General features: G+C 49.6%; 2 protein-coding genes across 8 annotated transcripts in view; one reads left to right on the top strand and one right to left on the bottom strand.

Moving 5' to 3' along the window:
- The window catches only part of FBXW4 (F-box and WD repeat domain containing 4), an 81,337-nt gene that overhangs the window by 48,259 nt on the left and 8,732 nt on the right, over positions 1-24,346 (top strand). For 2 of the 6 annotated variants that reach the window (XM_025918387.2, XM_086680686.1), the window contains exon 6: positions 20,591-20,656. The exons of 1 other annotated variant lie outside the window; for it this stretch is intronic. In XM_025918387.2, coding sequence (XP_025774172.2) covers positions 20,591-20,656 — 66 coding nt within the window. Of the gene's footprint in view, positions 1-20,590; positions 20,658-21,895; positions 21,965-23,269; positions 23,285-24,346 lie in introns of those variants that run through there. 3 more of the 6 variants (XM_086680685.1, XM_086680684.1, XM_086680687.1) reach the window with 2 other exon arrangements.
- Positions 21,408-24,346, bottom strand: part of DPCD (deleted in primary ciliary dyskinesia homolog (mouse)) — a 30,184-nt gene continuing 27,245 nt past the window's right edge. The window contains exon 8 of one of the 2 annotated variants that reach the window (XR_015241795.1): positions 21,408-24,072. Coding sequence is in view for 1 of the 2 variants with exons in the window: in XM_086680690.1 (XP_086536816.1) it covers positions 24,008-24,072 (65 nt within the window). In the remaining variant the exon portion in view is untranslated. The remainder of the gene's footprint in view (positions 24,073-24,346) is intronic. The other variant, XM_086680690.1, reaches the window with a different exon arrangement.

Genomic DNA, 24,346 nt, shown 5'->3' with positions numbered 1-24,346 from the left:
GTGGGACTGAGGCCATACTGTACCTCCTCCCTAAGCACCCCCAACCAAGAGGTAAAAAACGCCCCTCGAGGCCTCTTGGGACCCAACGCTAGATCCACTGGGACTCGAAGTCTCAGAAGAGGGATGATAATGCTAGGTGTGGTGGGATCGCTGTTGGCTGTTAATGATCTGAATCCTGGGTTTGAAATTAATTGGATTGCAGAAGCAACTTCCTTTTATTATTTTTTCAAACCAACTAAATACCCCAAAACCAAAATTTAAAACCCCCGAACCTTTCATCCTTTTCCCTTTCCCTGTGGCTTTATTTGCTGGGTAGTGAAAAGTGCTTTCCCCAGCCTCCTTTGGGTTGCTATGCTGAACAAAGTGAGAAACCCGGGGAAGGAGGAAGCTGGTGCCAAAAGGGCTGGCCGCTGCCTCCCCAGCTCTGCGTCCCCTGGCCTGCCCCAGCCGCCTCACCGTCTGGGCCGCAGCCCAGGCAAGCAAAGGCGCCTTGACCAACAACAAGCCCCAGCTTTGTTACGCCTGTGGGGGAACTGATTTCTGGAGCCCAGGGATCTCCTCTGAGAACCACCTGTGCCTCCCAGCCTCCTGCCTGGCCTGGGCCTTCTGGCACAGGGGCCCCCGCATTCCAGCCAGCAGGCTGATGGTAGAATGAGGGGCGGGAGAGGATGAAGGGGACTGTGGTCAGTTTGAGGGGGCACAAATTCCAGTCTGTCCCTTTAGGGCTCCTGGTTGGCTCAAGATCTCCTGTGGCCCTGGCCAGGTTAAATTTGTCCTGTCTGTCATCAGCACTGACAGCAACTTTCTGAAGTAGTCTGCAGAATAGGGATAGGGAATCCACGGTCTCTCGTCTTACCTAGTTCTTGGTGCTTTGGGAGGGGAGTGACGGAGTTTCCCCTTACAGGCCATTTCTTGTTCAGGAGTCCTTAGTGCACTCTCTTGCCCAGCCAGTGATGATGGTGATGCCAGCTAAATGCGCTGGACACTTTATAGCTCATTGAACCCCCCAGACTGTTACTATCACCAGCGTCAGTTTACAAAGAAGGAAACGAGGCCCAAGAGAGCTTAATTAACATGCCCAAGTCAAATCTGGTAATCGAGGCAATCAGGGTTTGAGCCCTGGCATCAGATTCCAGAGTTCATACTTTTGTTTAAGAAAGTTTATTTATTTGTTTTTGAGAGAGAGAGGGAATGTGAGCGGGCGAGGGGGAGAGAGAGAGAGAATCCTAAGTAGGCTCCGCACTGTCCACAGAGCCTGACAAGGGGCTCGATCTCACGAACCATGAGATCATGACCTGAGGTAATATCAGGAGACTGACACTCAACCAACAGAGCCACCCAAGCGCTCCCAGAGCTCATGACTTTTAAGTGCTACACTGTCTGCCTTTGCAGCCCGTGGGGATCTCACTCACATTTGGAATTAGAACTTGTTGATGGTCTTGAATTGCTTCTAATTTTTTTTTGTAATGTTAATTGAAGACCTCACTCTCTGGCCAGACCTTAAGCTGCCTAAAGGCAGGCAGGCCCGTGTGAGTTGTTTTTCCTGAACACCCTGGCACCTGTAGCACAGGGCTGGCTTAGGTGCCTTCAGGTGCTTGTTGAAGGAACGAGGCTTCCTGTTGCTGCCTCCATTTCAGGAATTGCCCAAGCGAGGCATTGTTCGATGAAAGGGCCGGCGAGTCCCAGAGCAAGAGCTCCCCTCTGTGGGGAGAGGGGGGCCCATGTAGGTGGGGCACAGGACAGGGGAACGTGCAGGAGAAGATGGCAAGACAGAATCGAGGCCAGATGTGGCTGGGGCCAAGCCAGCTGTTCTGAGCAACAAGGTTGATTGTCCCCTGCTGTTGGTCTGGACTGCTCCCAGAGGGAAGAGGCTCTTTGAGGAGTGGTGGGGTGTAATGGGAAGGTCTGCGTTCATGTCTCTGAACTCTGGGTGTTTGGACTAACCACCCTTTACTTTGTAGACTCTTCTGTAGAGAATCACTTTGAACCTTTGCTGCAGGGCCTGAGGGTGGGAATACTAGTTCCTACCAGCCCAGACCAGTGGAGGAGCAGGGTGACCATAGCATGACACTGTAATAGCACTGGGGGCTAGATCTTGATGTTGGATAAACACGCACAACATCTGACCCGACCATACCCTATAAGCCATCCGCTAAACTGTCCCAACTGCCCCCAGCTGTGGCTGCCCCTGAATAGAGTTCACCTGGGCTCTCAGACTCCATTATGTATGGCGACGGTGGTCCATGCCGGCATGCTCTGCATTGGGAGTGCAGCCCGGAGGCAGGGCTGCACAGAAAGGTGTGTGCTGTGGGTGGTTCAGCCTCGTTCGTCTTCACCGGTCCCGGGTCCCACTGGGTTGCAGTATTAGTAGTGGAGTAGAGTCCTGGAGAGGATCTGCTTCTGGGGTGTGTAGGCAGGGCTCTGAAGGTCTGAGTCCAAGGCAGAACGTTTAGAGGCCACAGGGACAGGGCTCCCCCTATCCCCTACTTCTTAAATGAATAGCCCTCCCACCCGCTGCCCCATTTCCTGTTTTATAAATCTATCAGGGATGCTACTTCACACGTTTTCTGTTGCTTTTTTAAAAAAGGTAGCAAACCTCCTTTTACAGACAAGAAATGTGAGGTCCCGGGAGGTTGCAGGCTTGCTGGAGGTGAGCCGGCCTGTGAGCAGCCAAGCTGGCACTGAACGCTGGCCTCCCGCGTCCCAGCTCCTGGACCTTCCCACGTGCCACAACGATGCCTGCCTTGGTGCCTGCCCTGGCCTGTGTTCTGGGCATTCTCACCTGGCAACAGCCTCACCTCCTCATTGTCTCTCTCACCCAGGCACAGCTCATCTGTCAACCAGCCTTTCTGTTTCTGGTTCTCATTTTTTCACTCTTTCAAGAACTGCTTCTTTCTCTCCTGGCTCCAGATCAAGGCTCTCTGAAGGGCTGGTCATGAGAGGCCTGCAGGCCTTGCTGCTGCTGGCCGGGTGGTCATTTCCACTGCTGGAGCCCACATTTCTGGCCTTGGGACACCTCAGCGCTGACCCCAGATAAGCCCTGGGCTGCCTTCATTTTGTGCCTCTCTAGCCTCAAAGCCAGCCCCGAGCAGAGGGGCTGTGCTTCCTCTGCTTAGCTGGGTGGTAGGGGCTGCTGTGGCAGCACCAATAGACCTAAGTGTCTGAAGAGCCATGAGTCCCCCTGTCTTGGCCCCAGGAGAGTCTCTTTCCCTAAAGCTCCCTTACTCAGAGGTGTCCATGAAGGCCCAAACTGAAATGTGAGCTCCAGCCCCGGGCCCTTTGGAGACAGACGGACACAGCACTGTAGCCCTCCAGCCTTCCTCATTCCTGCCCAGCTCAGTCTACCACCCTTTCCCTGTTCTTTGCATCATAAACACAGGTCCTTGGTGCTAGGTAAAGGCCAACAGTATCGTCTTGCTTGCCTCCACCTCCTAGAAAGCTATCTGGGGCCACTGGCTCTGACTGGAAGACTCAGATTGGGTAGGTGATGGTGTAGGTCCCTCATCCAGGCCCCAGTCCCAGCTGCCCCCACCAGCTCTGGTCTAGCTCACCATGGGGCCCGATTCAGAGGCCTCTTTTGTTTGACGTGCACAGAGCAGCCTGGCTCACCATTCCCACATGCCGAAGTTTCCCTACCATTCACTGGGAAGGCTGAAAAGCCCTCAGCTAATTGCGTTGGGCTGAAAATTACCACTTCCCTGTGTTCCCCTGCTGCTGAGGACATTTGTGTCACTGCTGTATTTAGGGGGAACAAAGGCCCCCTGTGGGGAGAGCCCAGGTACGAATGTGGGATGGGGGGAGTAATTGCAGTCTCTCCAGGTGAAAGCCCCTGTTAAACTTCAGTAAGTCAATTAGGCTTTGGGGTGGGGGGAGGGCAGAGACCCCCATGATAAACTGTTCCCACCAAGCAATTAAAGAAAATCATTTTAGCTTTGAGGAGAGAAACTGCTTATTAGAAATTTTGTGGGACCCCCCCTTCCCTATCCCTGCCCCCACCTTGGGATGAAACAACAAAACGCCTTCCTCAATAGAAGTGTCTCTCCTCCTCCTACTCATTGTGTGGCCTGAAAGCGCTTACCGTGGGAGGGCAGAGGGAGGAACACAGGCCAAAGGGGGGATGAAAAATGGCAGGGGCTTAACACCTGGGCTGGCTAAAAATCACAACTGCCCCACAAGACTGGGTAGAGACTCCTGCAGGCACAGTGCTTACCCAGGTTGTGTGGCGGGGTATAGTGTGTGGGACAGGAATGTGTCCATGGACCTGCTCTCCTGTCCTCATCAGGAGTGGAAACATCAAGTAGTGGCAGTGGGGGGATCTGTGTATGTGTGTGGCACCGTGGGTGCCCCCTTACCAAAGGGAGCAAACACAGGCTGTGTGTGTGCATGTGTGTGCTTACGTGTTCCTTCTCAGCAAAGGGTGGCAAGGCTAAGACAACCCAGCTGGGCATGCACCTCTTCCCAAGGCTGTGACTGGGCCCATGTTCTCTCTCCTCCCAGGAGCCAAATACCAGCACCTGGGAGTTGAGCCATAGCATAGCTTTCCGCCCTGGACAGTAGGCAACTGAGGGCTGAATGGCTAGCAGCCATCTGCTGGCCCTGGGCTAGGGATGGGCTGGGGGGAGTGATGGATAGACATGCTAATCACCGTGTTCTTCCCCATGTTGCTTGGGTGGGGGCCGGGAGAGGTGTGGAGACTCAGCAGGAAAGAAATCAGTGGCTTGGCACGTGCTTTCTTGGTATCTAACTTGGCTGATGTAGCTTATGGCAGAAGTCTCCAGTTGGCAACCTCCCCCACCCCCGATTTCTGATGAGAAACACAAGGTAGAAAGACCAGGTGATCTCATCTGGGGAAGATGGTGGGGAGGGCGGTAGACTTTTGAAGTTGATAATTTGGTGATTTACAGGTGCGGATACACGTGTGTAGCCACAGATCACAGGTAGCATAGGTACCACACGCTGCCCTGCCCCACATCTTGGTACTTCAAGGAGGGCCTGGTGGCGCTGATGGTGGGCATGGCATGGAGTCAGGTACTGCCCTGGCTTCGGCGCTTCCCTGTGGCTCATGATTATTATTATTGGAACATGATTCCAATGTTCCAAAGAGGTGAAATTAAACATCGTGGGGTTGACTTTTCCCAGAAAACAAATATGCCAAGTTATTTGCCTACCAAGGGGCCTTAGGAGGTAGAATTTGGTGCCTACAGGCTGGCAGTGGGGAGGTGAGGGCTGTTGACAAAGTCCTGAGCAGGAGCGTGGAGGTGAGGTTTTATGGAGAACAAGGGCTGGTTAGATTTTGGGGGTCTTGGGGAGGGTGTGGAAGAGCTCGGAGAGCAGAAGGAATGGGGGGCTGCTCACTGTGATGGGCTCCACATGGTGGCTGCCTGTAAGGAGATGCATCTTCAGAGGAACATGAAGCTCAAATACACGTCCTGTTTTGCTTCAGATTTTTTTGTATGTATGTATAGGTATGTACAAGCCCACACACAGGTGTCTATTTACATAATATATAGTGATGTGTTTGTAGAGTTTTTACATATCCGATGATCTCGTTTATTATTTTACGCTCCAGAATGTGGTTTTCCGTGATTGGGCCTTGGTTTCTTCATACCTAGTTTCCGATTTATGACTTTATATGGTTTTCTGACCTAGGTCCAGGTTCATTAAAGAGAGTGTGAGGTTTTTGGGGGACTGCTTGAGGTATGCATGCCATTGTTTTATTTCTGGTCTTAGCTTTTGAAGAAAAAGAAACTTTTGCCCGCTATGTGTGCATTTCCCGCTTGGTTCCTCCACTGTTTTGTGTGTCACTCAAAGGGGTCCAGCAGTGGGATATTTGAGTTTGCTCATCCGGCTGGAGTTTTTTCCACTGGGTTTGGGGGCTGTTAGTTTTGAGTCGGGGTTGGGGGGGGGGGAATGATAAAAGGAACTGCAGCAAAGGGGTTGCTTGGGGTTATAAAGTTTTACGTGTGTGTGTGTATTTTCAAATGTTTAATTCTGAAAACTCTCAAACACAAAGAGAAAATAGTAGAATTAACTTCCACGTCCTTATCTCCGTCTTACCAATTGTTCTGGGTGCTTCTTTAATTCAGGTCAGATGGGTGCTGGGATCACATCTCTAAATGGCCACCCCGAGGGAGCTGGCATTCCAGGGGTCCCAGGCGCTGTCCCGTCAGAGGTGTCTTCTGGCCGAACTTGTGCTCTCCTTGGATAATCCAGTCCCTCAAGCACACCTTTATTATCTGTTTTGTTTTTTTGTTTGGTTTTTAGTAAGTTCTATGTACAACATGGGGTTTGAACTCATGACCCGGAGGTCAAGAGCAGCAGGCTCTATTTGACTGAGCCAGCCAGGCACCCTTATTATGTGCTTTTGTCCGGCCTGCCTCCCTCCCCGTTGCTGGGAGGGGGAGAGTAGATTTTTTTCCCTGGCCCTCTCCTCGGACCTTGGGGGAAGAGAGCACTTCAGCCCCTGTTGAAGTTGCTGGCCAGCCTGTGCTGCCCTGTTCCATCTGCTCTCCTCGTAGACACACCAGCTCTTGATTTCGCGGCTGAGGTATCCTCAGCCAGGCCTCAAGGTGTCCAGTAGGTGCCTGGCAAAGCCTGTTGCGCATCTGTCAGTGAAGAGCATTCAAATGGGGGAGAAGCTGGCAGCTACGGAACAGAGGCTATGGCGGGGTCAGGACCGATTGGTTGTAAGCAACAGAAATAAAATACACACTAACTTAAATAAAACTGGGAATGTTTGGTTCATGAAATCCAAGGGTAAGGCTGAACAGCCAAGCCCCAGGGGAGCACAGATACAGGGGCCTCAGGAGTAGCTAGACCCAGGGGCCACAGTGCTGCCAGAACTTTATCCTTTTGGGGTGCTTGGCTTTGTTTCTTCCTGGACTTCCACTCCTTTCTTCTCCCTAGCTTACCAGCTTATTCTGGAGGCTGCCAAGAGCCCCTGAATTTAACGACTCCTAGTTTAAGTTCATGGTGAGTGACTGGCTTCCAAAAATCCCAGCTCAGAGACTCCTTGGCCCAGCTTGGGTTAGTTGCCCGCCCCTTGATCCGTTAAGGGTGGCTGAGGAGGGAGAGTGTGTAAGAACATGGGAAGTCGCTCAGGAATCATACGTGTGGAAGGAGGTTGTAGGGCTGACAAACAATAGGTGTCTACTAGTTTCATAAAGGCCAAACTATGCTGTGACATCCAGCCCCGAAGTGTCTGTGTGAATGGCATCAGTATGTGGGTAGTGACTGAGCTCACAGCCTTGGCTACCGGCTCTTAAAGTCAGAATATGGAGAGAACTGTCAAACTGGAGCCTCTTACCTCCTCTTCCTCACATTATTACTGGTCTTCTGATGAGCGATTCCTCCTTTCTAGCTGTTAATGGTGTCCTTACAAAAACCACTTTCCTAAAGTGACCTGCACAGGAGGAAGGACCCGGCTACAGACACATGAGGTTGGACACACGAACAGTGAGCGGCTCAGCCAATGGGGCAGAGAGAGTCTAGAGCCAGGTCCTGGGATGGCACAGGCCTGACCTGGCCAAGCCTCCTCCAGACAGAAACAACTAGCAGGAGGCCCGAATGACCCTCAAGGAGTACAGTTTACCTCACGGAATAGAATGGAAGACAGACTCCTGCCTCTTCCCTCCTTAGTGCCATTGTCAAGAGGGCAGGGAATCTTGGGGAGGAGCAAAGTTCAGGTCAACATGCCTGGTGCTGCTAGCTAAGCTGGGAACAGGGAGGTTCCTTGGAACTTCACTTTCCTGGAAAGCCCTGTAGTGGAAGTCTTGCAGGAAGGGACTTTGGTGCCCTTACTTTTCTACTGTCTCTCACTCTGATTATTCACTTCCCCCCATAATGTAAGCCTCAGTCTGTATGGCAAAAGAGAGGACTCCGGGGCCCTTGTCTCCTGTCACGGGGAAGGAATGGACACGAGTCACTGGTTGGCTTTGCACACCAAGGTCTGCTCCTGGCCCTCCTCTGTAAGGGAGCCCTTCTTTCTTGAGGGAGAGTCTCTGCCTGCTGTGCACACAGACACCTCGTCCTCTCCTTTCCTCTTGTCATGAGTCCTACTTCTGAAGCCTTGCTGTGCATAATTTATGATGCATAGCAGGCCCTACTGACCTGTCAATCTGCATGACACCCCCTTCCTTCTCCTCAACTCCACCCACCCCTGCCCGGTAGCCTTCAGGGTAATGGTGGAATGTGCCACAGCAATCAGACAAGGCTGAGGAGTTTAGAGTTTCACCTCTCCTTCTCCTATCTTGTATGTATGTATGTATGTATGTATTTATTTGAGTGGGGGAGGGGCAGAGAGAGAGGGAACGGAGGATCCAAAGCAGGCTCTGAGCTCAGCACAGAGCCCGATGCAGGGCTTGAACCCATGAACTGCAAGATCATGACCTGAGCCGAAGTCAGACACTCAGCTGACTGAGCCACCCAAGTGCCCCACTCCTGTCTTGTTTTGATGAAAGGCAAGAGGTCCAGGGATGTGGTTGGTGGCAGTGAATCCAAGGTCGACATTAACACCCTCTGCCTCTCTGGTTTTAGTTTGCTGGATGTCACTGTGGGACTCTTTCATTGGTGGATCATTAGGGCCTCTCTTTAAGCCTTGCTAGAGTTATGAAGCCACTGGATGAGGAAAGGCCACACGGTCCTGTGGTGGGTTGTGTGTATGGGCTTCCCTGACCTTTGTTTTATCAGAAAGAACCTGAGAAGGTCTTAATTGTGCTTTGATGTTTGTCACATGAAAAAGACTGCCTCTCATTCGTGCTTGTGGAACATTGAGAATAAAAATAAGATCCACGTCAATTTCTTAGGGACTCCATTGCTGGGCCTAAATATGACAGTGAATGGGGATAGAAGGTCTTAGGATCATAGGTCACATAGGTTTCTCTTTGACCTGACCTTCTCTTCTTCTCTGTTGGTGTTATAAACACTTAATGCGCCTGCCAATATCTGGATCAGCTCTGAGTTTCAAGGGCCTTCTGTGGCTTGTTAATGTGGGTATGTTTAGAAAGAATCAGATTTTAAAATAAACATGTTGAGTTTATGTCCGGCATATCTGTGCAGTCTCTGGGCAAGCTCTGCTCTCCTGTCTGTGGAGCCCCTGTTCATCCTAATGGTTCTCATCGTCCTCCCACCTCATGCCCCTCTTCAAATGCCAGCCACTCATGTTCCTCAGCAAACCCGAACAAACACCAGATCTGGTCTGGCCTCAGTCTCCCCCATGATCACCAGACCATGTGGGCCACCCATGTCCAGAAGAAGGCATTAGCAGCCTGGTAGCCCAGGCCTTGGGCCTAACCACTACCTTGATGCCAAAATGGGCCGCCTAAAAGGAAAAAGTGATATGTTTTGAAATCGGACATCTATTGTGTGCTTTAGGCTTAGCTGGTCATAGCAGCAACAGTTATTTGAGTACCTACTCCATGCAGGGCACTGCTGGGGGGTCAGCCATGGCCTTGGCCTCTGATGGGCCCCCAGTGGAGTGCAGAAGCTTGTCATTGACTTCTTTATAGAGAGAGTGGTCAGGATGCAGGAGTTTAGAGGAAAGGTTCTATAAGAGCAGGGGTGAAATTATGAAATTCTCATAGGCAAACTGTTCCCAGGACTTAACTGCTCAGAAGGCCTCCAGGTGAAAGGTCTGGGTCAGAGGGTGCCAGCCAGGTCCGGGATGGGGCCAAGAGACACTGACTGCAGTTTGTGGCAAATGCGGAGTTGCTCAGAATTCAGTGTGCCACCGATAGACCTCCCATCTTCCAGGCAACTTGAAAATGAATATTCTTACTACCATCTTCCTTTTAATTTCTCATTTTCTCTTTTGTTTTGTTTTTACATAAGTAATAGAGAAATGTGTTCTGGTTGTAAAAAGTTCAAACACTAAAATACATAAAACATAAAATAAAAAGTCCCCTTCGGTTTCCAGTAGCCCATCCCCCCCCCCCCCACTCCTTTTTATAGGAAGTCTGGTATGTGTCTCTCCACATCTTTTATTTGGAGCAAATAGATCATATAATTTAATGGTATATGTATGTATGTGTGTATGGACACACGCACACACACATCGAGTTTTACTTTGTTTTGGGCTCATCATGCATTTGTTCTACAACTTGAATTCTTCCTCTGTCCATGTGGTTCACTGGGCCTTTGCTGGGAGAACACACAACTTTAGCACATTCTCACGGCCGCATTCTAGTTCACACTAATATGCGTGCCCCATAGCACATCCTGCTATTGATGGACGCTTGGGTGGTTCCTCGTGGTTTGTTATTATAAACAATGCCTGAGACAACACCTGTGTACTTGCCTGTTTGTGCACATGGTTAGGGGTTTTTCTAGGAAAGATCTTCAGAAAGACTTGCTGGATTGAGGGGTAAGTGCATGTAAAAGTTCTTAGATGCCGCCACATTGCCCTCCAGTTAGGACAGTGTTGGTATATAGATACCCACGAACGATGGGTACAAGTACCTATTTCCTCTTAGACTTGTCTGTAGTAGGTAAGAAGAGGTTTTTGTTGTTGTTTTTAAATTTTTTTTTTAATATTTATTTATTTTTGAGACAGAGAGAGACAGAGCATGAACGGGGGAGGGTCAGAGAGAGAGGGAGACACAGAATCTGAAACAGGCTCCAGGCTCTGAGCGGTCAGCACACAGCCCGACACGGAGCTCGAACTCACGGACCGCGAGATCATGACCTGAGCCGAAGTTGGCCGCTTAACCGACTGAGCCACCCAGGCGCCCCATGTTGTTGTTGTTTTTAAAGAAAATTTTTGCTTCTCTCTTGGGTAAAAAATTACCTCATTTGGGGAGTGGTTATAGAAGAGTGACTATAGTATGAGCTGGACTCGGGCCCACCTGGCTGGGGTCAAGTTATGAGCCCCCCACATGCTAGTAGTGTGACCTTGGTGCATCACGGATCCCCTCTGTTCTTTAATTTTCTCACCTGTGAAAGGGGAATGGTACTGGTAGTTCTTACCTCATAGTAACTGTGAAAAAAACTTTTTCAAAAAGACACTTTTTCTTATGGAAAATTTCAAAATATACAGAAGTACAATAATTTCCAACTCTTGGCCACTCCTGCTTCTTCAGTACTCCCCACACTCTCCCTTCCTTAGTTTTCTGAAGCAAACATCAAGCATAGAAATACATATTTCGATGTGTATTCTGAAAGATGGTGATGCTTTAAAAATTTAATTCCTATTATTTTATCTGGAAAACTATCATCAAATACATAGGAATGTTTTAAGGGTTAAATGAACAAATATATACATATAATGTGCTTGCAACAGTACCCGGTCCTCAGTGAATGGCAGGAAGTGCTAAGTGTATGTAGCAACGTTTGTCGTTGGTCTAACTCGTAATTCTTTGGTTACTCGGAGGTTTAACATTTTGTCATGTTTTCTTGGCCATGTGTATTTTTTCCATAAATAATTTCTTAAAGATTTTTGCTCATTAATCTACCTGTTCTGGTGATTTATAAGATTTCTTTATATGTTCTGGGTATGAACATTTTGACTGTTATGAATACTTGGTAATTCCTTTCAGCTGATGTTTACAGCATCTTCTGTCGTGTGGACGTTTGGCTGTTTGGGGAGAAGTTCTGTCATCTTTACCTTTATGGTTTCATCTGAAGAATGTCTTTCCCACTCCAAGATGGTAAAAGCATCTTCCTGCCTTTCCTTGTGATACTTCTGTGGTCTTTCATGTAGTTTTGAAAAATGTTTACCTCCTTCATCCGAGTGGAATTGAGGTCTGCTCTGAGGTAGTGCTCTAGTTTTTTTGTTGTTGTTGTTATTTTTAATGTTTATTTATTTTTGAGAGAGAGAAAGCATGTGTAAGAGCAGGGGACAGGTAGAGAGAGAGAGAGGGAGAGAGAGAATCCCAAGCAGGCTCTGGGCTGTCAGCACAAAGCCCAATGTGGGACTCGATTTCCTGAACTGTGAGATTATGACCTGAACAGAAATCAAGAGTTGGACGCATCACCAACTGAACCAGCCGGGTGCCCCGAGTTTGGTATTGTTTCCAAACGTGTATCCTGTGGTGTCTCTACCCTTTAATGACTGGTTCGCACTTAATCTGCTGCCTTTAAAAGTCACGTTTAGGATTTTCTAATTCCTTACGAATATATAGGTATGGCTTTGGATTCTTTATTCTAATCCATTGATCTATTTGTTCTAGCACAAACATCATACTGCAGCTTTAGAGTACGTTTGGTACCTGGTAGAACAACTTTCTTCTTGGGGCGCCTGGCTGGCTCAGTCAGTGGCTCATGCGACTCTTGATCTCAGGGTTGTGGGTCTGAGCCCCGCATTGAGTATAGAGGTTATTTAAGAATAAAATCTTTTTAAAAACCCCCAAACTTCTATTGTTCTTGTAAAAATATTTCTTGGTTATTCTTGTACATTTCCACTTCCAGATGAATTTTAGAATCAATTGATTAAAAAATCTTGTTTGGATGGGACTATAGTGAATTTATGGATTAATTAAGGGAGAAGTAACAGTTTTATGATTTTGACACTTCCTATCCAGGAACACCGTAGATCTTTCTACTTTATTCAGCAATTCTATGTCCTTTAGTAAACCTTGATAGTTTTGTTTTGTTTTTGTTTTTTCATATGGGCCTGTCTTGCCTTTCGTTGGTGGTGTTTTTTGTTAGGTTTATCCTTGGCTATTTTACGGTTTTCTAATTTTTGTGTGAATGGATCTCTGGTTACATTTCGGTTGGTGATGGCTGGTATGTAATAATAGCAAACATCTGTAAACATTGTAATGTTTACAACAAGTCTATGCTTAGGTATCTTAATCATTTCTATTTAACAACATTTTTTTAACATTTTTCTTTATTTTTGAGAGATAGAAACAGAGTGTGAGTGGGAAAGGGGCAGAGAGAGAGGGAGACACAGAATCCAAAGCAGGCTCCAGGCTCTGAGCTGTCAGCACAGAGCCTGACATGGGGCTCGAACCCACAAACCGTGAGATCATGACCTGAGTCGAAGTTGGACGCTTAACCAACTGAGCCACCCAGGCGCCCCTAATTGTTTCTATTTTACAGAGAAAGAAACTGGGTTTTAGAGAGGTAAAATAATATCCAAGATCACATACTAATGAGGTGGTAGAACCAGGACCCCTAAGGCCGCACTCCATTTCCCTATTGCACAGGGCATGCTAACCCCAGTATTCGTTGTGATAACTTAAAAAATTTTTTTTAAAAATGTTTGTCTATTTTTGAGAGAGTCGGAGTGCAAGTGGGGGAGGTGCAGAGAGAGAGGGAGACACAGAATCTGAAGCAGGATCCAGGCTTTGAGCTGTCAGCTCAGAGCCTGGCGCGGGGCTCGAACTCATGACCTGTGAGATCATGACCTGAGCCGAAGTCAGACACTTAACCACCTGAGCCGCCCAGGCACCCCCGTTGTGATAACTTTTAGTTCAGTCTTTTGGATTTTCTCAGACAGTTATATTGTCTCCAAATAATGGCCGTCTTGATCTCTTCTTTTCCAATGCCTCTTGTCAGACACACAGCGGTGTATTATGTCGTTGTTTCTCAGTAAGTCTGACCCAGCCGACTTTTCCTTTTGCGCTGGAGCACATTGCCATTTCTTCCTCTCACGATCGGATGGGGCAGCTCTTGTGTTTAGAGGCCGTGCAGATGGAAAGTAGAGCATCGAAGCTCTTCTCCCTGCAGCCCCCAGCACATCTTGTTAAACTCAGATTGTACAGTGAGTTCTTGTTTTTGGTATCCTTAATTTTTCCTCTGTCGTTAATTCTGTCCTTCCATTGTTCGCGTTTCTAAGTCTACTTATTGAGTGGAGTGAGTTCCTTTTCTGTCACCTGGGCCAGGATCATACATCCTTGGTCAGACTGAGCTTTTACCATTGGCGGCAAGTTTTTGAATAAAATTGAATATGAAAGATGGGAGGCATTTCCCAGCTGTTGGACTGCACTCATCCATGGCGCAGCGGCAAACTTGCTTTGTTGGAGTTTGTTAGAATGGCAGTGGGAGTGTGAACACTGGAGCCCAGCCTCTGGGTGCTCTGTCTAGAACCTGACCTTCTAGGTGGCCACTGGCACCATCCTGTCCCAATGCACGTGAGCTCAGAGAGGTTTGGGGTGTGTGTGTGTGTGTGTGTGTGTGTGTGTGTGTGTGAGAGAGAGAGAGACTGAGGGGGGTGTTCCAGGCCTCTGCCAGCTGTGGGAGTCAGGAGTTGGTCTTGCTCCCTGTTCACCAGTACGTAGTTGGGATAAAGAGGCCAGGGGAGGCCCTCACTTCTGATCTGGGCTTCCTGACTAACCTTGGGCTACTGGTCAGTCCCAAAGCTTCAGTCCGAGGTGTGTCAGGGCCACCGTGACTGACACCTGCTCTAGCAGGAGGTTCACTGTTGGGTCCACCTGTTCTTGGCCATGGGTCTGTAGACAGGAGTGTCTGGTTATGTTGTGTTTTCCCTTAAAAGGCATAAATAATGTTTTTCCCTGTAAAAAGTGGAACCTGCTTATTAAAGAAGATTGGAAAATAAAATTTTTTGCAGAGAGCCCAGCATGGTGGGGGCTCGATCCCACGACCCTGGGATCGTGACCTGAGCCAAAACCAAGAGTCTAATGCTCAACGAACTGAGCCATCCAGGCACCCCTGAAAAATCAAATTTAAAAGAAAGAATTGCTAATTACTGCCCAGACATAATCACTTTCAGTGTCTTAGTATGTTTCTTTCCACGCTTTCCTTTTCAACGTTTTTTTTTTTTTTTTTTTTTTTTTTTATTTTTTATTTTTTATTTTTGGGACAGAGAGAGACAGAGCATGAACGGGGGAGGGGCAGAGAGAGAGGGAGACACAGAATCGGAAACAGGCTCCAGGCTCCGAGCCATCAGCCCAGAGCCCGACGCGGGGCTCGAACTCACGGACCGCGAGATCGTGACCTGGCTGAAGTCGGACGCTTAACCGACTGCGCCACCCAGGCGCCCCCCACGCTTTCCTTTTCTATCTCCAGGCTTTCAAAAAATAGTTGTACAAGGCTGTTTGTTCTCGACTTTTTTTCTTCTAATAGTATCCTAAGACTGTTGCTTGTACTTTGGGAGCATTATTTTAGATGACTGTGTAATATTCCATTAAGCCGATGAGCCATCATTTATTTAACATATTTTTGGTCTTGACCCCTTGAAGGCCTCCTTTCTTTGTTAACCCATTTTGGTTCAATCATCCACGAAGCTGGCTAAAGTTCTTTTGAATTTATATTTTCTGTCTGCACCATTTCTTTGAGGTGACGGTATGCCAGTTGCTCTGTGAACTGGATCTTCTTTTTCTTTGCTTTAAACTTCACTCCTTCAAGCTTCGGCTAGGCACCTCGGTCTCCTTATCCTTTGGTTTGATGAACAATGTTGTCTTTCCCTCCCCCTTCCCGACCGTACAGCTTTAGTTTCGGGCGCCCCCCAGCCTTCATGGGCAGGTGCTGCCGTGGATGGTAGGCCCCACAGAGGGCTCCTGCTCCATCACTGATGTGACCCTCAGCTTTCTGGTCTGCATTCAGGAGGACGTGTCCCCAACTGCAGTGTGGGATGTTTGCTGGAGAGAAAACAAGATTTCTTGGCCTCTTTTTTTTTTTTCCTTCCCAGACACATATATTTCCCTTCCCCTTGGGTGGCCTGGGGTGCCCTGTGGGCTGGACCTTGGGAACTGGCTGCCTTATACTTTCACCTACCCCAGCCTGTGTCTGTCCCCTTCCCGACTTCTGCTGACCTCCTGTTCCCACCCCACTGGTCCCTCCCTCACCATGCTGTCCCTGCACTACTGCTCCTGGCCTCCCCTCAGCGAGTGAGTTTGTGTGACCTTCGCACTGCACTCAAGCTTCGGGACTTAGCCGCCGTAATGATGTCAGTGGCACAGGTTAGCAGATGGCGGCCGCAGCAATGAGACCTGACATGTTCTAATGACTCCCTCCTTTCCACCCTTGCCGGCCAAGCCGGTGGAGGGGCAGGGGTTTCCTCGAGGCATTTTAGGAGGGGGCCAAGGGAAATCGGGGGCCCCCAGGTGCCGATGAGGCCTGTGACCTTTGCTGCTATAATATCAGTGTTTCACAAGCAGGGCGGTTCGGGAGCCCACTTGCAGCCCATCAAAAATTGATTTAATTGCAATTTTTCCTCCAATTAGGAGCAGTGGAGCCTGACTAATTGGAGTAATAGAGAGTAATAAGGCTCAGATAAAAAGCCTTCCTCGGCGGCCTTTGTATCTCGTGTCAGTGCCTGTCAGAGGTCAGAGAGCTTGCATATTCTATTAGGCAGCCCGGCCTTCATTTGTACAAATTAGTTTACCCAACAGTAATTAAAATGCCAATGCGGGTTGAAGAGAACTGAATACACTTGATGGGCATGTTGGTGAATGATGTGACAGCTCTGGTGGCCTCCCTTGCCAAAGTGTGTCAGCCCCGGCTCGGAGGCGGCTGGGGCCTGGGCCAGCTGGGTGGCTCCAGGCCAGCCGCGGGGCACAGCTGCTAAGCACGCCACTTGTGCTGCCTCCTCAGAGCCACTCAGACTCTCCTTTCTTCTCCCGGGTGGGGCCATTTGTTCGGTTGTCCATTTGTTCACTCAACAAGGGTTGGAGTTTTCAGTGTGTGTCAGGCACTGTACGAGGTGCTGGGGAGAGAACGTACTGGGCAAGGGTAGGTTCAAATTCCAGCCCTACTAGTTCTCCCTGTGGGAGCCAGAGCAGGGTGCCTCAGTTTTCCCATCTGTAAAATAGGGAAAGTGGTACCTGCGCAGAGTTCCAGTGATTAGATGGGATGATGTTTGTGAAACCCTTCCTCAGCACCTGGCACATAGTAAGTGTTCAATAAATGACTGATGTAATTAAGAGGGCCTGAATGAAGGTAGAGGCAGCAGGACTCTATTTTTCACCCTGCTCATGCCTGAATAATTTTCCTTCCTCCCTTTCTCCTCTCATCTTTTTCTTGTTATTTTCTGTTCCTCAACTTGAGCACCTGAACCCCTAATTCTCCTGGCGTCTCTCTCTGATATGGGGCTCCCACGTCTGCTTCTTGGGCCTGATGATGATCTCTGTGGTGCCAGGTTTGCTTGAGCTCAGACCAGGGGGCCAGGAAGGTAGGTTGGGAACCTGGACAAGGTCTGGGGGCAAGATGAGAAATTGGAGAGGGCTAGCTTCTGATCAGGGCTTTCTCATCCAAAAAGAGCAGAGTTTATAGAGTCAGAATGCCTCTTAGACCCTCAAGCTGAGAGCGTGGGTGTGTACTTGTGCAAGAGGGTGTGTGTGTGTGTGTGTGTGTGTGTGTGTGTTATTAATTTGTAGGTACTGTTGGTACTTCTCATCTATTATCTGGTTGTGGTGCTTATGAGGGATTCCACTGCCAACCAACGATGTATGACTGTGTCGTGTGTCATTCAGTCCAGTGATTTGGGAATTATTTCTTTAAGAAGCAGAGGGACCCCCTTCATAGCCCACATGACTAGATTCCCCAGCCTGGTTGGCTATGAGCTTGGAAGGCCCTTGCAGTCTGGTGCCACAGACTTGTGCCGAGTACCTCTTTCGGGCCAGGTGCTGTGCTGGGCACCAGAGGACACAGGAGTCCCCATATGGTCCATGATCTCAAAGGGAAGATGGGGAAATAACCCCCCAAATACCCTTTGTCCCAAGGACAAGATCAAGTGTGGTAGGGACCTGGAGGAAGGGTGGTCATGTCACCTGAGGAGCCAGCAGCTTCTGCCTCTGTCTATTCACAGGTTTGCCTTCCCCATCCCTAGGATACCCCCGAGAAAGAGAGGGAGTGAGGGCAAAAGCCATTTGCATTTTCTTTTCTTTCTGGGGAGAGCTGGCTTTTTCAGTGACCGCAGACTCTAAGCGGAGATTGTAGCAAAGACCTTTTAATGCGTTAGACTCTGAGTCATCGCTTCGGAGGCGCCCCTGGCGGGGTGGTACCCGTGTTCGCCGAGGGCATCTCCGAGCATTCCAGGAGAACCTTTGGCCCGCGTGGCACAGGGCCCGGCACAGGGAGGGCATGGGGAGATCTGGTGCAGGACGACGGCGGGCTGGCACGCGTGGCGCGGGATGGCACTACGTGTGGGCGAGACGGCGTGGTGGAGGCTGAGCTCGTGGGGGCGGGAGGCCTCCTGGGGTGCATATCCCCCACCCCACCGGCCTCCATTTGGAGCACCTTTTCTGGTGGGGCTCCCGGGAAGCGGGCGAGTATGCTGAAGGAGTTCCTGAAAACTTGTAGAAGTTTGGCCGTCACCTCATTTCCCTTTCTGTGCAGTGGGAATAATCGCTTCCATTGGGAACTTGCTGTGTCATGTGAGGCATCCTTTGGGTGTCCCGGGACAGTGAGTTCCATCTCCTCCCACCCCTGCACCAGGTGTGTCCTGCATTCGGGCACGCCTTTTAATCTTCTGACCTTGAACATGGCTGGTCTGTGGCTCTTGCCTTCTGCTTTCTGAAGTCCACGGGAGCTGAGGGGTGAGGTGGGGAGCAAGTGTGGCCGCGTATAGGGAGGAACAGTGCAAGGTGTGCGGTGCCGTGCCCGCAGCCAGCTTCACCCCGAGTCCTGGCAGTCCCCACGGTCGGGGTGTGCGTCCTGGTGTGTGTGCCCAGCAGGACCTGGCTCCAAAGCTGCTTGACCGTTGCTTACAGGGTCCGTACTGAGTGTTCAATTTGATTATTCTCTTAGGTCCTCGTACGTGCTGGGGGGGGTGTCTCTCTCCTTCCCCCTCCTCCTCCCTGCACTGCATAGTTGGGCAAGGGAAGGGGGCAGCTTTTGGAAAGAAACGTTTCTGGGCGTCGTGTCCAGACAATCATGAAAGGCCTTCGTGGGGTACGGAGGTGAGAGGCAGTCCTCCTGGTGGGACTGGTGACAGGGGGGCAGGAATGGAGGACGGGAGTCCCTGGAGCAGGTGTTGGCAGCCCCGCCCCAGCCTTCTGGGAGGTGCTCCAGATGCTTCCTCCCATCTCCCTCCCTCTTGACTTACTTGCTCACTGAGTCACACCTGTGGCCCATCCGAGGCCTCCTTGAGAGATGTCTGCGTCCATGCTGGCGCGCCTCACCTGGCCCGCGCTCCTCGAAAGTCTGAAGAGCCCAATTGCCTGCTTGAATGCTTTCCAAGTGGCTATTATGTTTCCAACCCAAGGTAATTGGCTTTACCAGTTATTAATGGATTACCCTCCAGAGAAAAATGTTGAGGGGAGGGAGGTGAGGACAGCACCTCCTGGCTTTGTAGCTTGGGGCTTCAGTGTCCAGTGGCCGATTTCCAGGCTGGGAGTCCCTTGGGTCATGATGGAGTGGCTGTTTTGGCACACCATTCCGGGTGAGTGGTTGCTGGCACTCTAGTGGGTCGAGAGGAGGCTGGGATGATGGAGCATGTCCCTAAGAAACTCTTGGCTTGAGGCATGGAAGCCCCAGGGTGGCTCGTGTGGCCTTTTTAATCAGCCTGGAGTCAAAAAGCAGACACCTGCTCTGCCATTTTTATTGTAAATCGGTGGGTCGGCCAACGCCTGCCCCGATCTCTCCCCCATCGGCGACCGGCAGGCTGCCTCCCGCAGCCAAAGCCCCTGGCTTCTTCAGAGCCCTCTCTACAGAAATCTGTCCCCCCACTGACCCGCTTGGGACGAGAGAGCCACAGGTGCTGGGCAGGGCCAGGGAGGATGGGCTGCTGCCCCACACTGCTAAGGTGTCATTAATCTGTCTGCTCCCCCCACCCCCCAGCTCCAGACATGTAGGGACCTGCCCTTCCCTGCCCCAGGGCTCCCGAGTGACACAATCATTTTTGACTCTCTTGCTCATGGTTAGGTTTTTTTAGCCAGGCTTCCTGCAGGCCTCCCTCCCTCACCCCCACCAGCAAGTCCCCCACAAAGGTGGGGTCTGGCACGTAGGTCCCAGTTCCAGTCCCGGTGCTCCGGCCGGCCTGGCTCACCGTGCGGAACCTGCCTGCCAGCCTGGGGCCTCCACCTAAAATGAAACTCTGCAGATGGCACGTGTTGAACTTTCTAGGGATTTAAGAGATCCTCTGGGAAATGGGGTGTGTCCTTGTCCTCTAAACTGCCTGCCTGCCCGCCGTCCCACTCCACGGCAGCCCCAGCAGCCTGGGCCTCCACTCTCTCTGCACCCTCACATCCCAGCACGTTACCCATCTCGTCTTCTCATGTGTAACTCGCTTTTGATGGTTCCCTCTGGTCAGTGTGGTGCCATCGTATCCGCCCTGCGCTTGCACATTACAGGTGCCCCCCAGCTCTTAAAACTGTCAGTCGTGCCCCCCATCGCCCTTACCTCTGACCAGGGCATCCCCTTCCGGCACCCGGCAGCCTGTTCCCAGGAGACCATTTCTGCAGCCCGGCAAGCGTGCTCTGTCTTGACCTGAGGGCTGCACGTCTGGAGAGGTGCTTTCCTGGTGGGCAGAGACCACGAGACCCTTCTGAGTGGCGAGCTCAGCCGTCCTGAAACCTGGGGGCCCCTGGGAGGTCGTAGCCCTCAGCACTCTTCCGGTCGTCTCCCTGCGGCCTCGGCCTCTCCGATGGCCCCGTAGCCATTTCTCTCATCCTGTCTCACCTCCGTGATCCCCCTTCTGCCACAGGCTCTGACAAGCCAGCCCTGACTCCACTCTCCTTTTGTTTGGCAGCTCTTTTGTGACAGGGACGGCCTGTTGTGGGCACTTCTCACCCCTAAGAATCTGGGACCTCAACAGGTAAGAGATTCCTGAGCCACCACGGCTTCCTATGGGGTGCGGCTAGAGCAGCCAGGGAGGCAAAGCACAGAGCTGGCTGGGCCAGCCCGGGCTCCAGTGGGCCACCAAGTGGTCCAGGGGGAGGCTGGGAAGAACCCAGTGGCCCGACTCACTGGCAGCTTGCAAGGTGCGTGCTCTCTCCTGGCGTCGTTAGAGTTAGCCTGAGGAGACTGTTGGAAGTAATTTATAATAGGTCAGTAATTTCCCTTAGAAATCAGGGTAACAACAATTTGGATTTACGATACTTTTTCTCTGAGGAGTGCCCGATTATGTGGCTACATAAAATCCCATCTATCCTTGGAGATGATTTTTCTAAAATAAAGAACTTTGGGAAGCGGCCTACAGAGCCATAAAAAGAATTACACAGAACAGTTAAAATACGTCCAGGTTTTATTCACAACTCTCTGCCTTGGTAAGCTTGACACGTTCCCATCAGATTGTCTACCATTCCGTTGGATTTTTTTAAGCTTTTTATTTTGAAATAATTAGAGATTCATAGGAAGTTCCAAAAATAGGACAGCAAGGTACCTGTGTTACGTTAGATAATATAATAAATATAAATTTGATATCAATTATTTATAAGTAATTTCTATATTATATTATGTTATATTATATTATATTATATTATATTATATTATATTATATTATAATCAGAACCAGGAAATTGACATTGGTATAATCCACAGACCTTTATTCAGATTGCACTCATTTCTGTGTGTGTGTGTGTGTGTGTGTGTGTGTGTGTGTGTGTGTGTGGTTCTTTGCAATTTTATCCCATGTGTAGATTCACGTAACTACTACAACAGTTAGGATACAGAACTGGCGGATTCCCCACTTGCCCACGTACAGCCACACCATCTTCCTCCCCTGCCCTCTTAAACTCCCTCGTCTCTAACCTCTCGCAGCCACTTACGTGTTTTCCACCTCTTTACTTCTGGCAGCTTGGAGGTGTTATATAAGTGGAATACCTTTTGTGATTTGGTCCCCACCCCCGTTAACCCAGCATAGTTCTCATGAGAGCCATAGCACTCGTCCTATGTATCAATGGCGCCTTCCTTTTTATTGCTCAGTAGTATTCCCTGGTGTGGACGCCCCAAAGTTCTCTCCCACTGAACAGCATTCACCCACTGAAGGGCATTTGGGTTATGTTCAATTTTTTGACTATTGCAAATTAAGCTCTCATGAACATTTGCATATAATCTTTTGTGTGGACACATGTTTTCATTTCTCTGGGATAAATGCCCCAGAGTCCAAGTGCCAGGTCATTTGGTAAGTGTGTGTTTAATTTTTTACCTGTCAAACTATTGTGAATATATTTACCATTTTATAATCCAACTCCAGGGTATGAGAGATGTAGTTTCTTCCCATCCTTGACAGCATTTGGAATTGCTGCTCTTTCTTGTCTTAGCTATTCTAAGAGGTGTGGTATCTCGTGGCTTTAATTTGAATTTCCTTAATAGCCAATGACATCTTTTCGTGTGTGTATTTGCCTTCTGTATGTTCTCTTTGGTGGAATCTCTGCTCATGTCTTTTGGCGATTTTCTAATTGAACAGTTTGCTTTTTCACTGGTGAGTTTGGGGAGTTCTTTATATATTCTAGAAATGAATCCTTTTTCAGATATGTGGTTTGCCTCTATCTTTAAGTCTGGAGCTTGTCTTTTTATCCTCTTAACAGGATAAAAGACCAAAGTTTTACATTTTGATGGCGTCCAAATTATTATTTTTTTTTTTTTGTCAATTGTGCTTGTGGGGTCAAGTCTAAGACCGTCTGCACCTGGCCCCAGGTCCCGTGCTCTGGTTCAGCACCGCGATCTACAGCAGCAGCGAGGATGTTCTGTTCTTGTCTGTCTCCTGCCTCAGTGACTCTAGCATGTCTCCTTTCCTCTCTGTATCCCCAGGAAAGTGGTACCCATCTTTTTGCCCCCTGAAAAATCCATTGTATTGTCAGTCTTTCCAAAAGGTTTTTTCTTTTTTAACACGTGAGCTGTTTTAGTTAAATATGGTTTTTTCTACACCATTCTCTTAACGGTCATCCAACCACAGGGATAGGAAACTCACAACTCTCCCAGACACCACATTACATCTTTGGAGAGCCCTGAGAGTTATCACACCTGTCCTTCATCGAGAGTTGACCTGCTTCCAGGAGCTATGATTCTAGGCAAGAAGCAAGTTGAACCTTGCCTCCGAAGACAGGGCTTTAAATATCTGAAATCTTTGGTCCTGTTTCTCCAGTGTCTTCTCTTTATCAGGCCGAAAGTCTGAGGCCCTTCTGCTGTTGCTTATACACATAGTACATCAGTTAGGGTGCTTTTGGCTGGAAGTATTGAGGGCCTACTTCAAAGTGGCTCCAACAATAAAGAGATTATTATTATCGTAAGTGACAAGGAGTCCCCAGGAGCTGGAAGCTTCGCTGGTTCCAGGATTGACGGGTGCAGTAGCTCAGTGAGAGGCTGAGGGCCCATCTTCTCAGCTTTCCGCTTTGCCCCCTCTGTCAACGTGGGTTTTGCCCTTATCCTCAGGCTTGTTCACAAAAGCTCTACCTGCTCATGAGGCAAAATACCCAGAGGGAGAAAGGAAGGAAGAGGACTTGTCCCTACCTGGGTCTCTTTTTAAGATGGGGAGTCCTTTTATAGGAGCCCCCAAGCAGACTCCTCATATTGAGTGAGCCAAAAGTGTATTCCGTTACTCACCCTGAACCAAACCGTGGCAAGGGAAATGGAATCACCAGTCAAGATTGACCTGGGTCTGGGGAAGAGCCCAGCTTCCCCCACGTGCATAGTGGCAAGGAGGATGGGAGTGGTGGGCACAGAATGAGATTTGGGTCAGCAAGAAAGTAAATGAGGAATAGCTGGGAGGGTGACCCTACTGTGTGGGTCTCACACTCGTTTTAGGACCATTCTCACCTGAAAGTTTCTTGCATTTATCTGGTTGGATCCCTCTTGAAATGGGATGTTCGTAACCGAGTACTGAACGTGCCGGGTGTGAGATGATGAGTGGCAGGTGCTATCCCCTCCTTATTCTAGATCTTTTGCTTTTGTTAGTGTAGCTGATGGTCACATCCTACTGTTGTCGGCACAGCTCAGCTAAAACTTCCAAGGGATCCTTTGTCCTGTAGCCTCTGGGACGTTGGAGCGCCTGCAGTCTGTGAATGTCGTTCCCGTGACTCCCCTGCCAAACTCCTGCCACCGGCAAACTTCTTGCTTCTGCGTGGGGCTGAGGCCAAGGAACCCCTCCTCTGGTGTGTGATGGGAGGCTGTGAGGAGCTACGGAGGGCACACAGGCTGTGTGGTCAGACAGACTTGGGTTCTCGAACTAACTCTGCCGCTTCTTAGCTCTGTGATATGGGTGGGGGGCACTCTGAGCCTCGGTTTCCACATCTGTAAATGAGATTTAATGATCTGTACTTAACAGAACTAGTATGAAACCAATTGTTTTATACAAGAGCCCATACGGTGCCTGTCCCCCTCCCTTTCTTTTTCCTCCCCTGCGGCTGCCTTCCATAGTAGTACCTTAGAGATTCTCCAAATACCTGTGGCCTTGTGACCACTGGGGGCGGAGTGGTCCTGCTGACCTCATGGCCTAGAGAAGGCCCATGACAGGAAGTAAGGCTGCAGGTCACAAGACAGGTGTTTCTGCCGAAAAGTCCGTTTT

This window comes from Puma concolor, chromosome D2 (assembly GCF_028749965.1).
Source record: "Puma concolor isolate L17-30 chromosome D2, mPumCon1.1.hap2, whole genome shotgun sequence".
Taxonomy (NCBI): Eukaryota; Metazoa; Chordata; class Mammalia; order Carnivora; family Felidae; genus Puma; species Puma concolor.
This window is presented reverse-complemented; position numbering and strand designations above follow the sequence as displayed.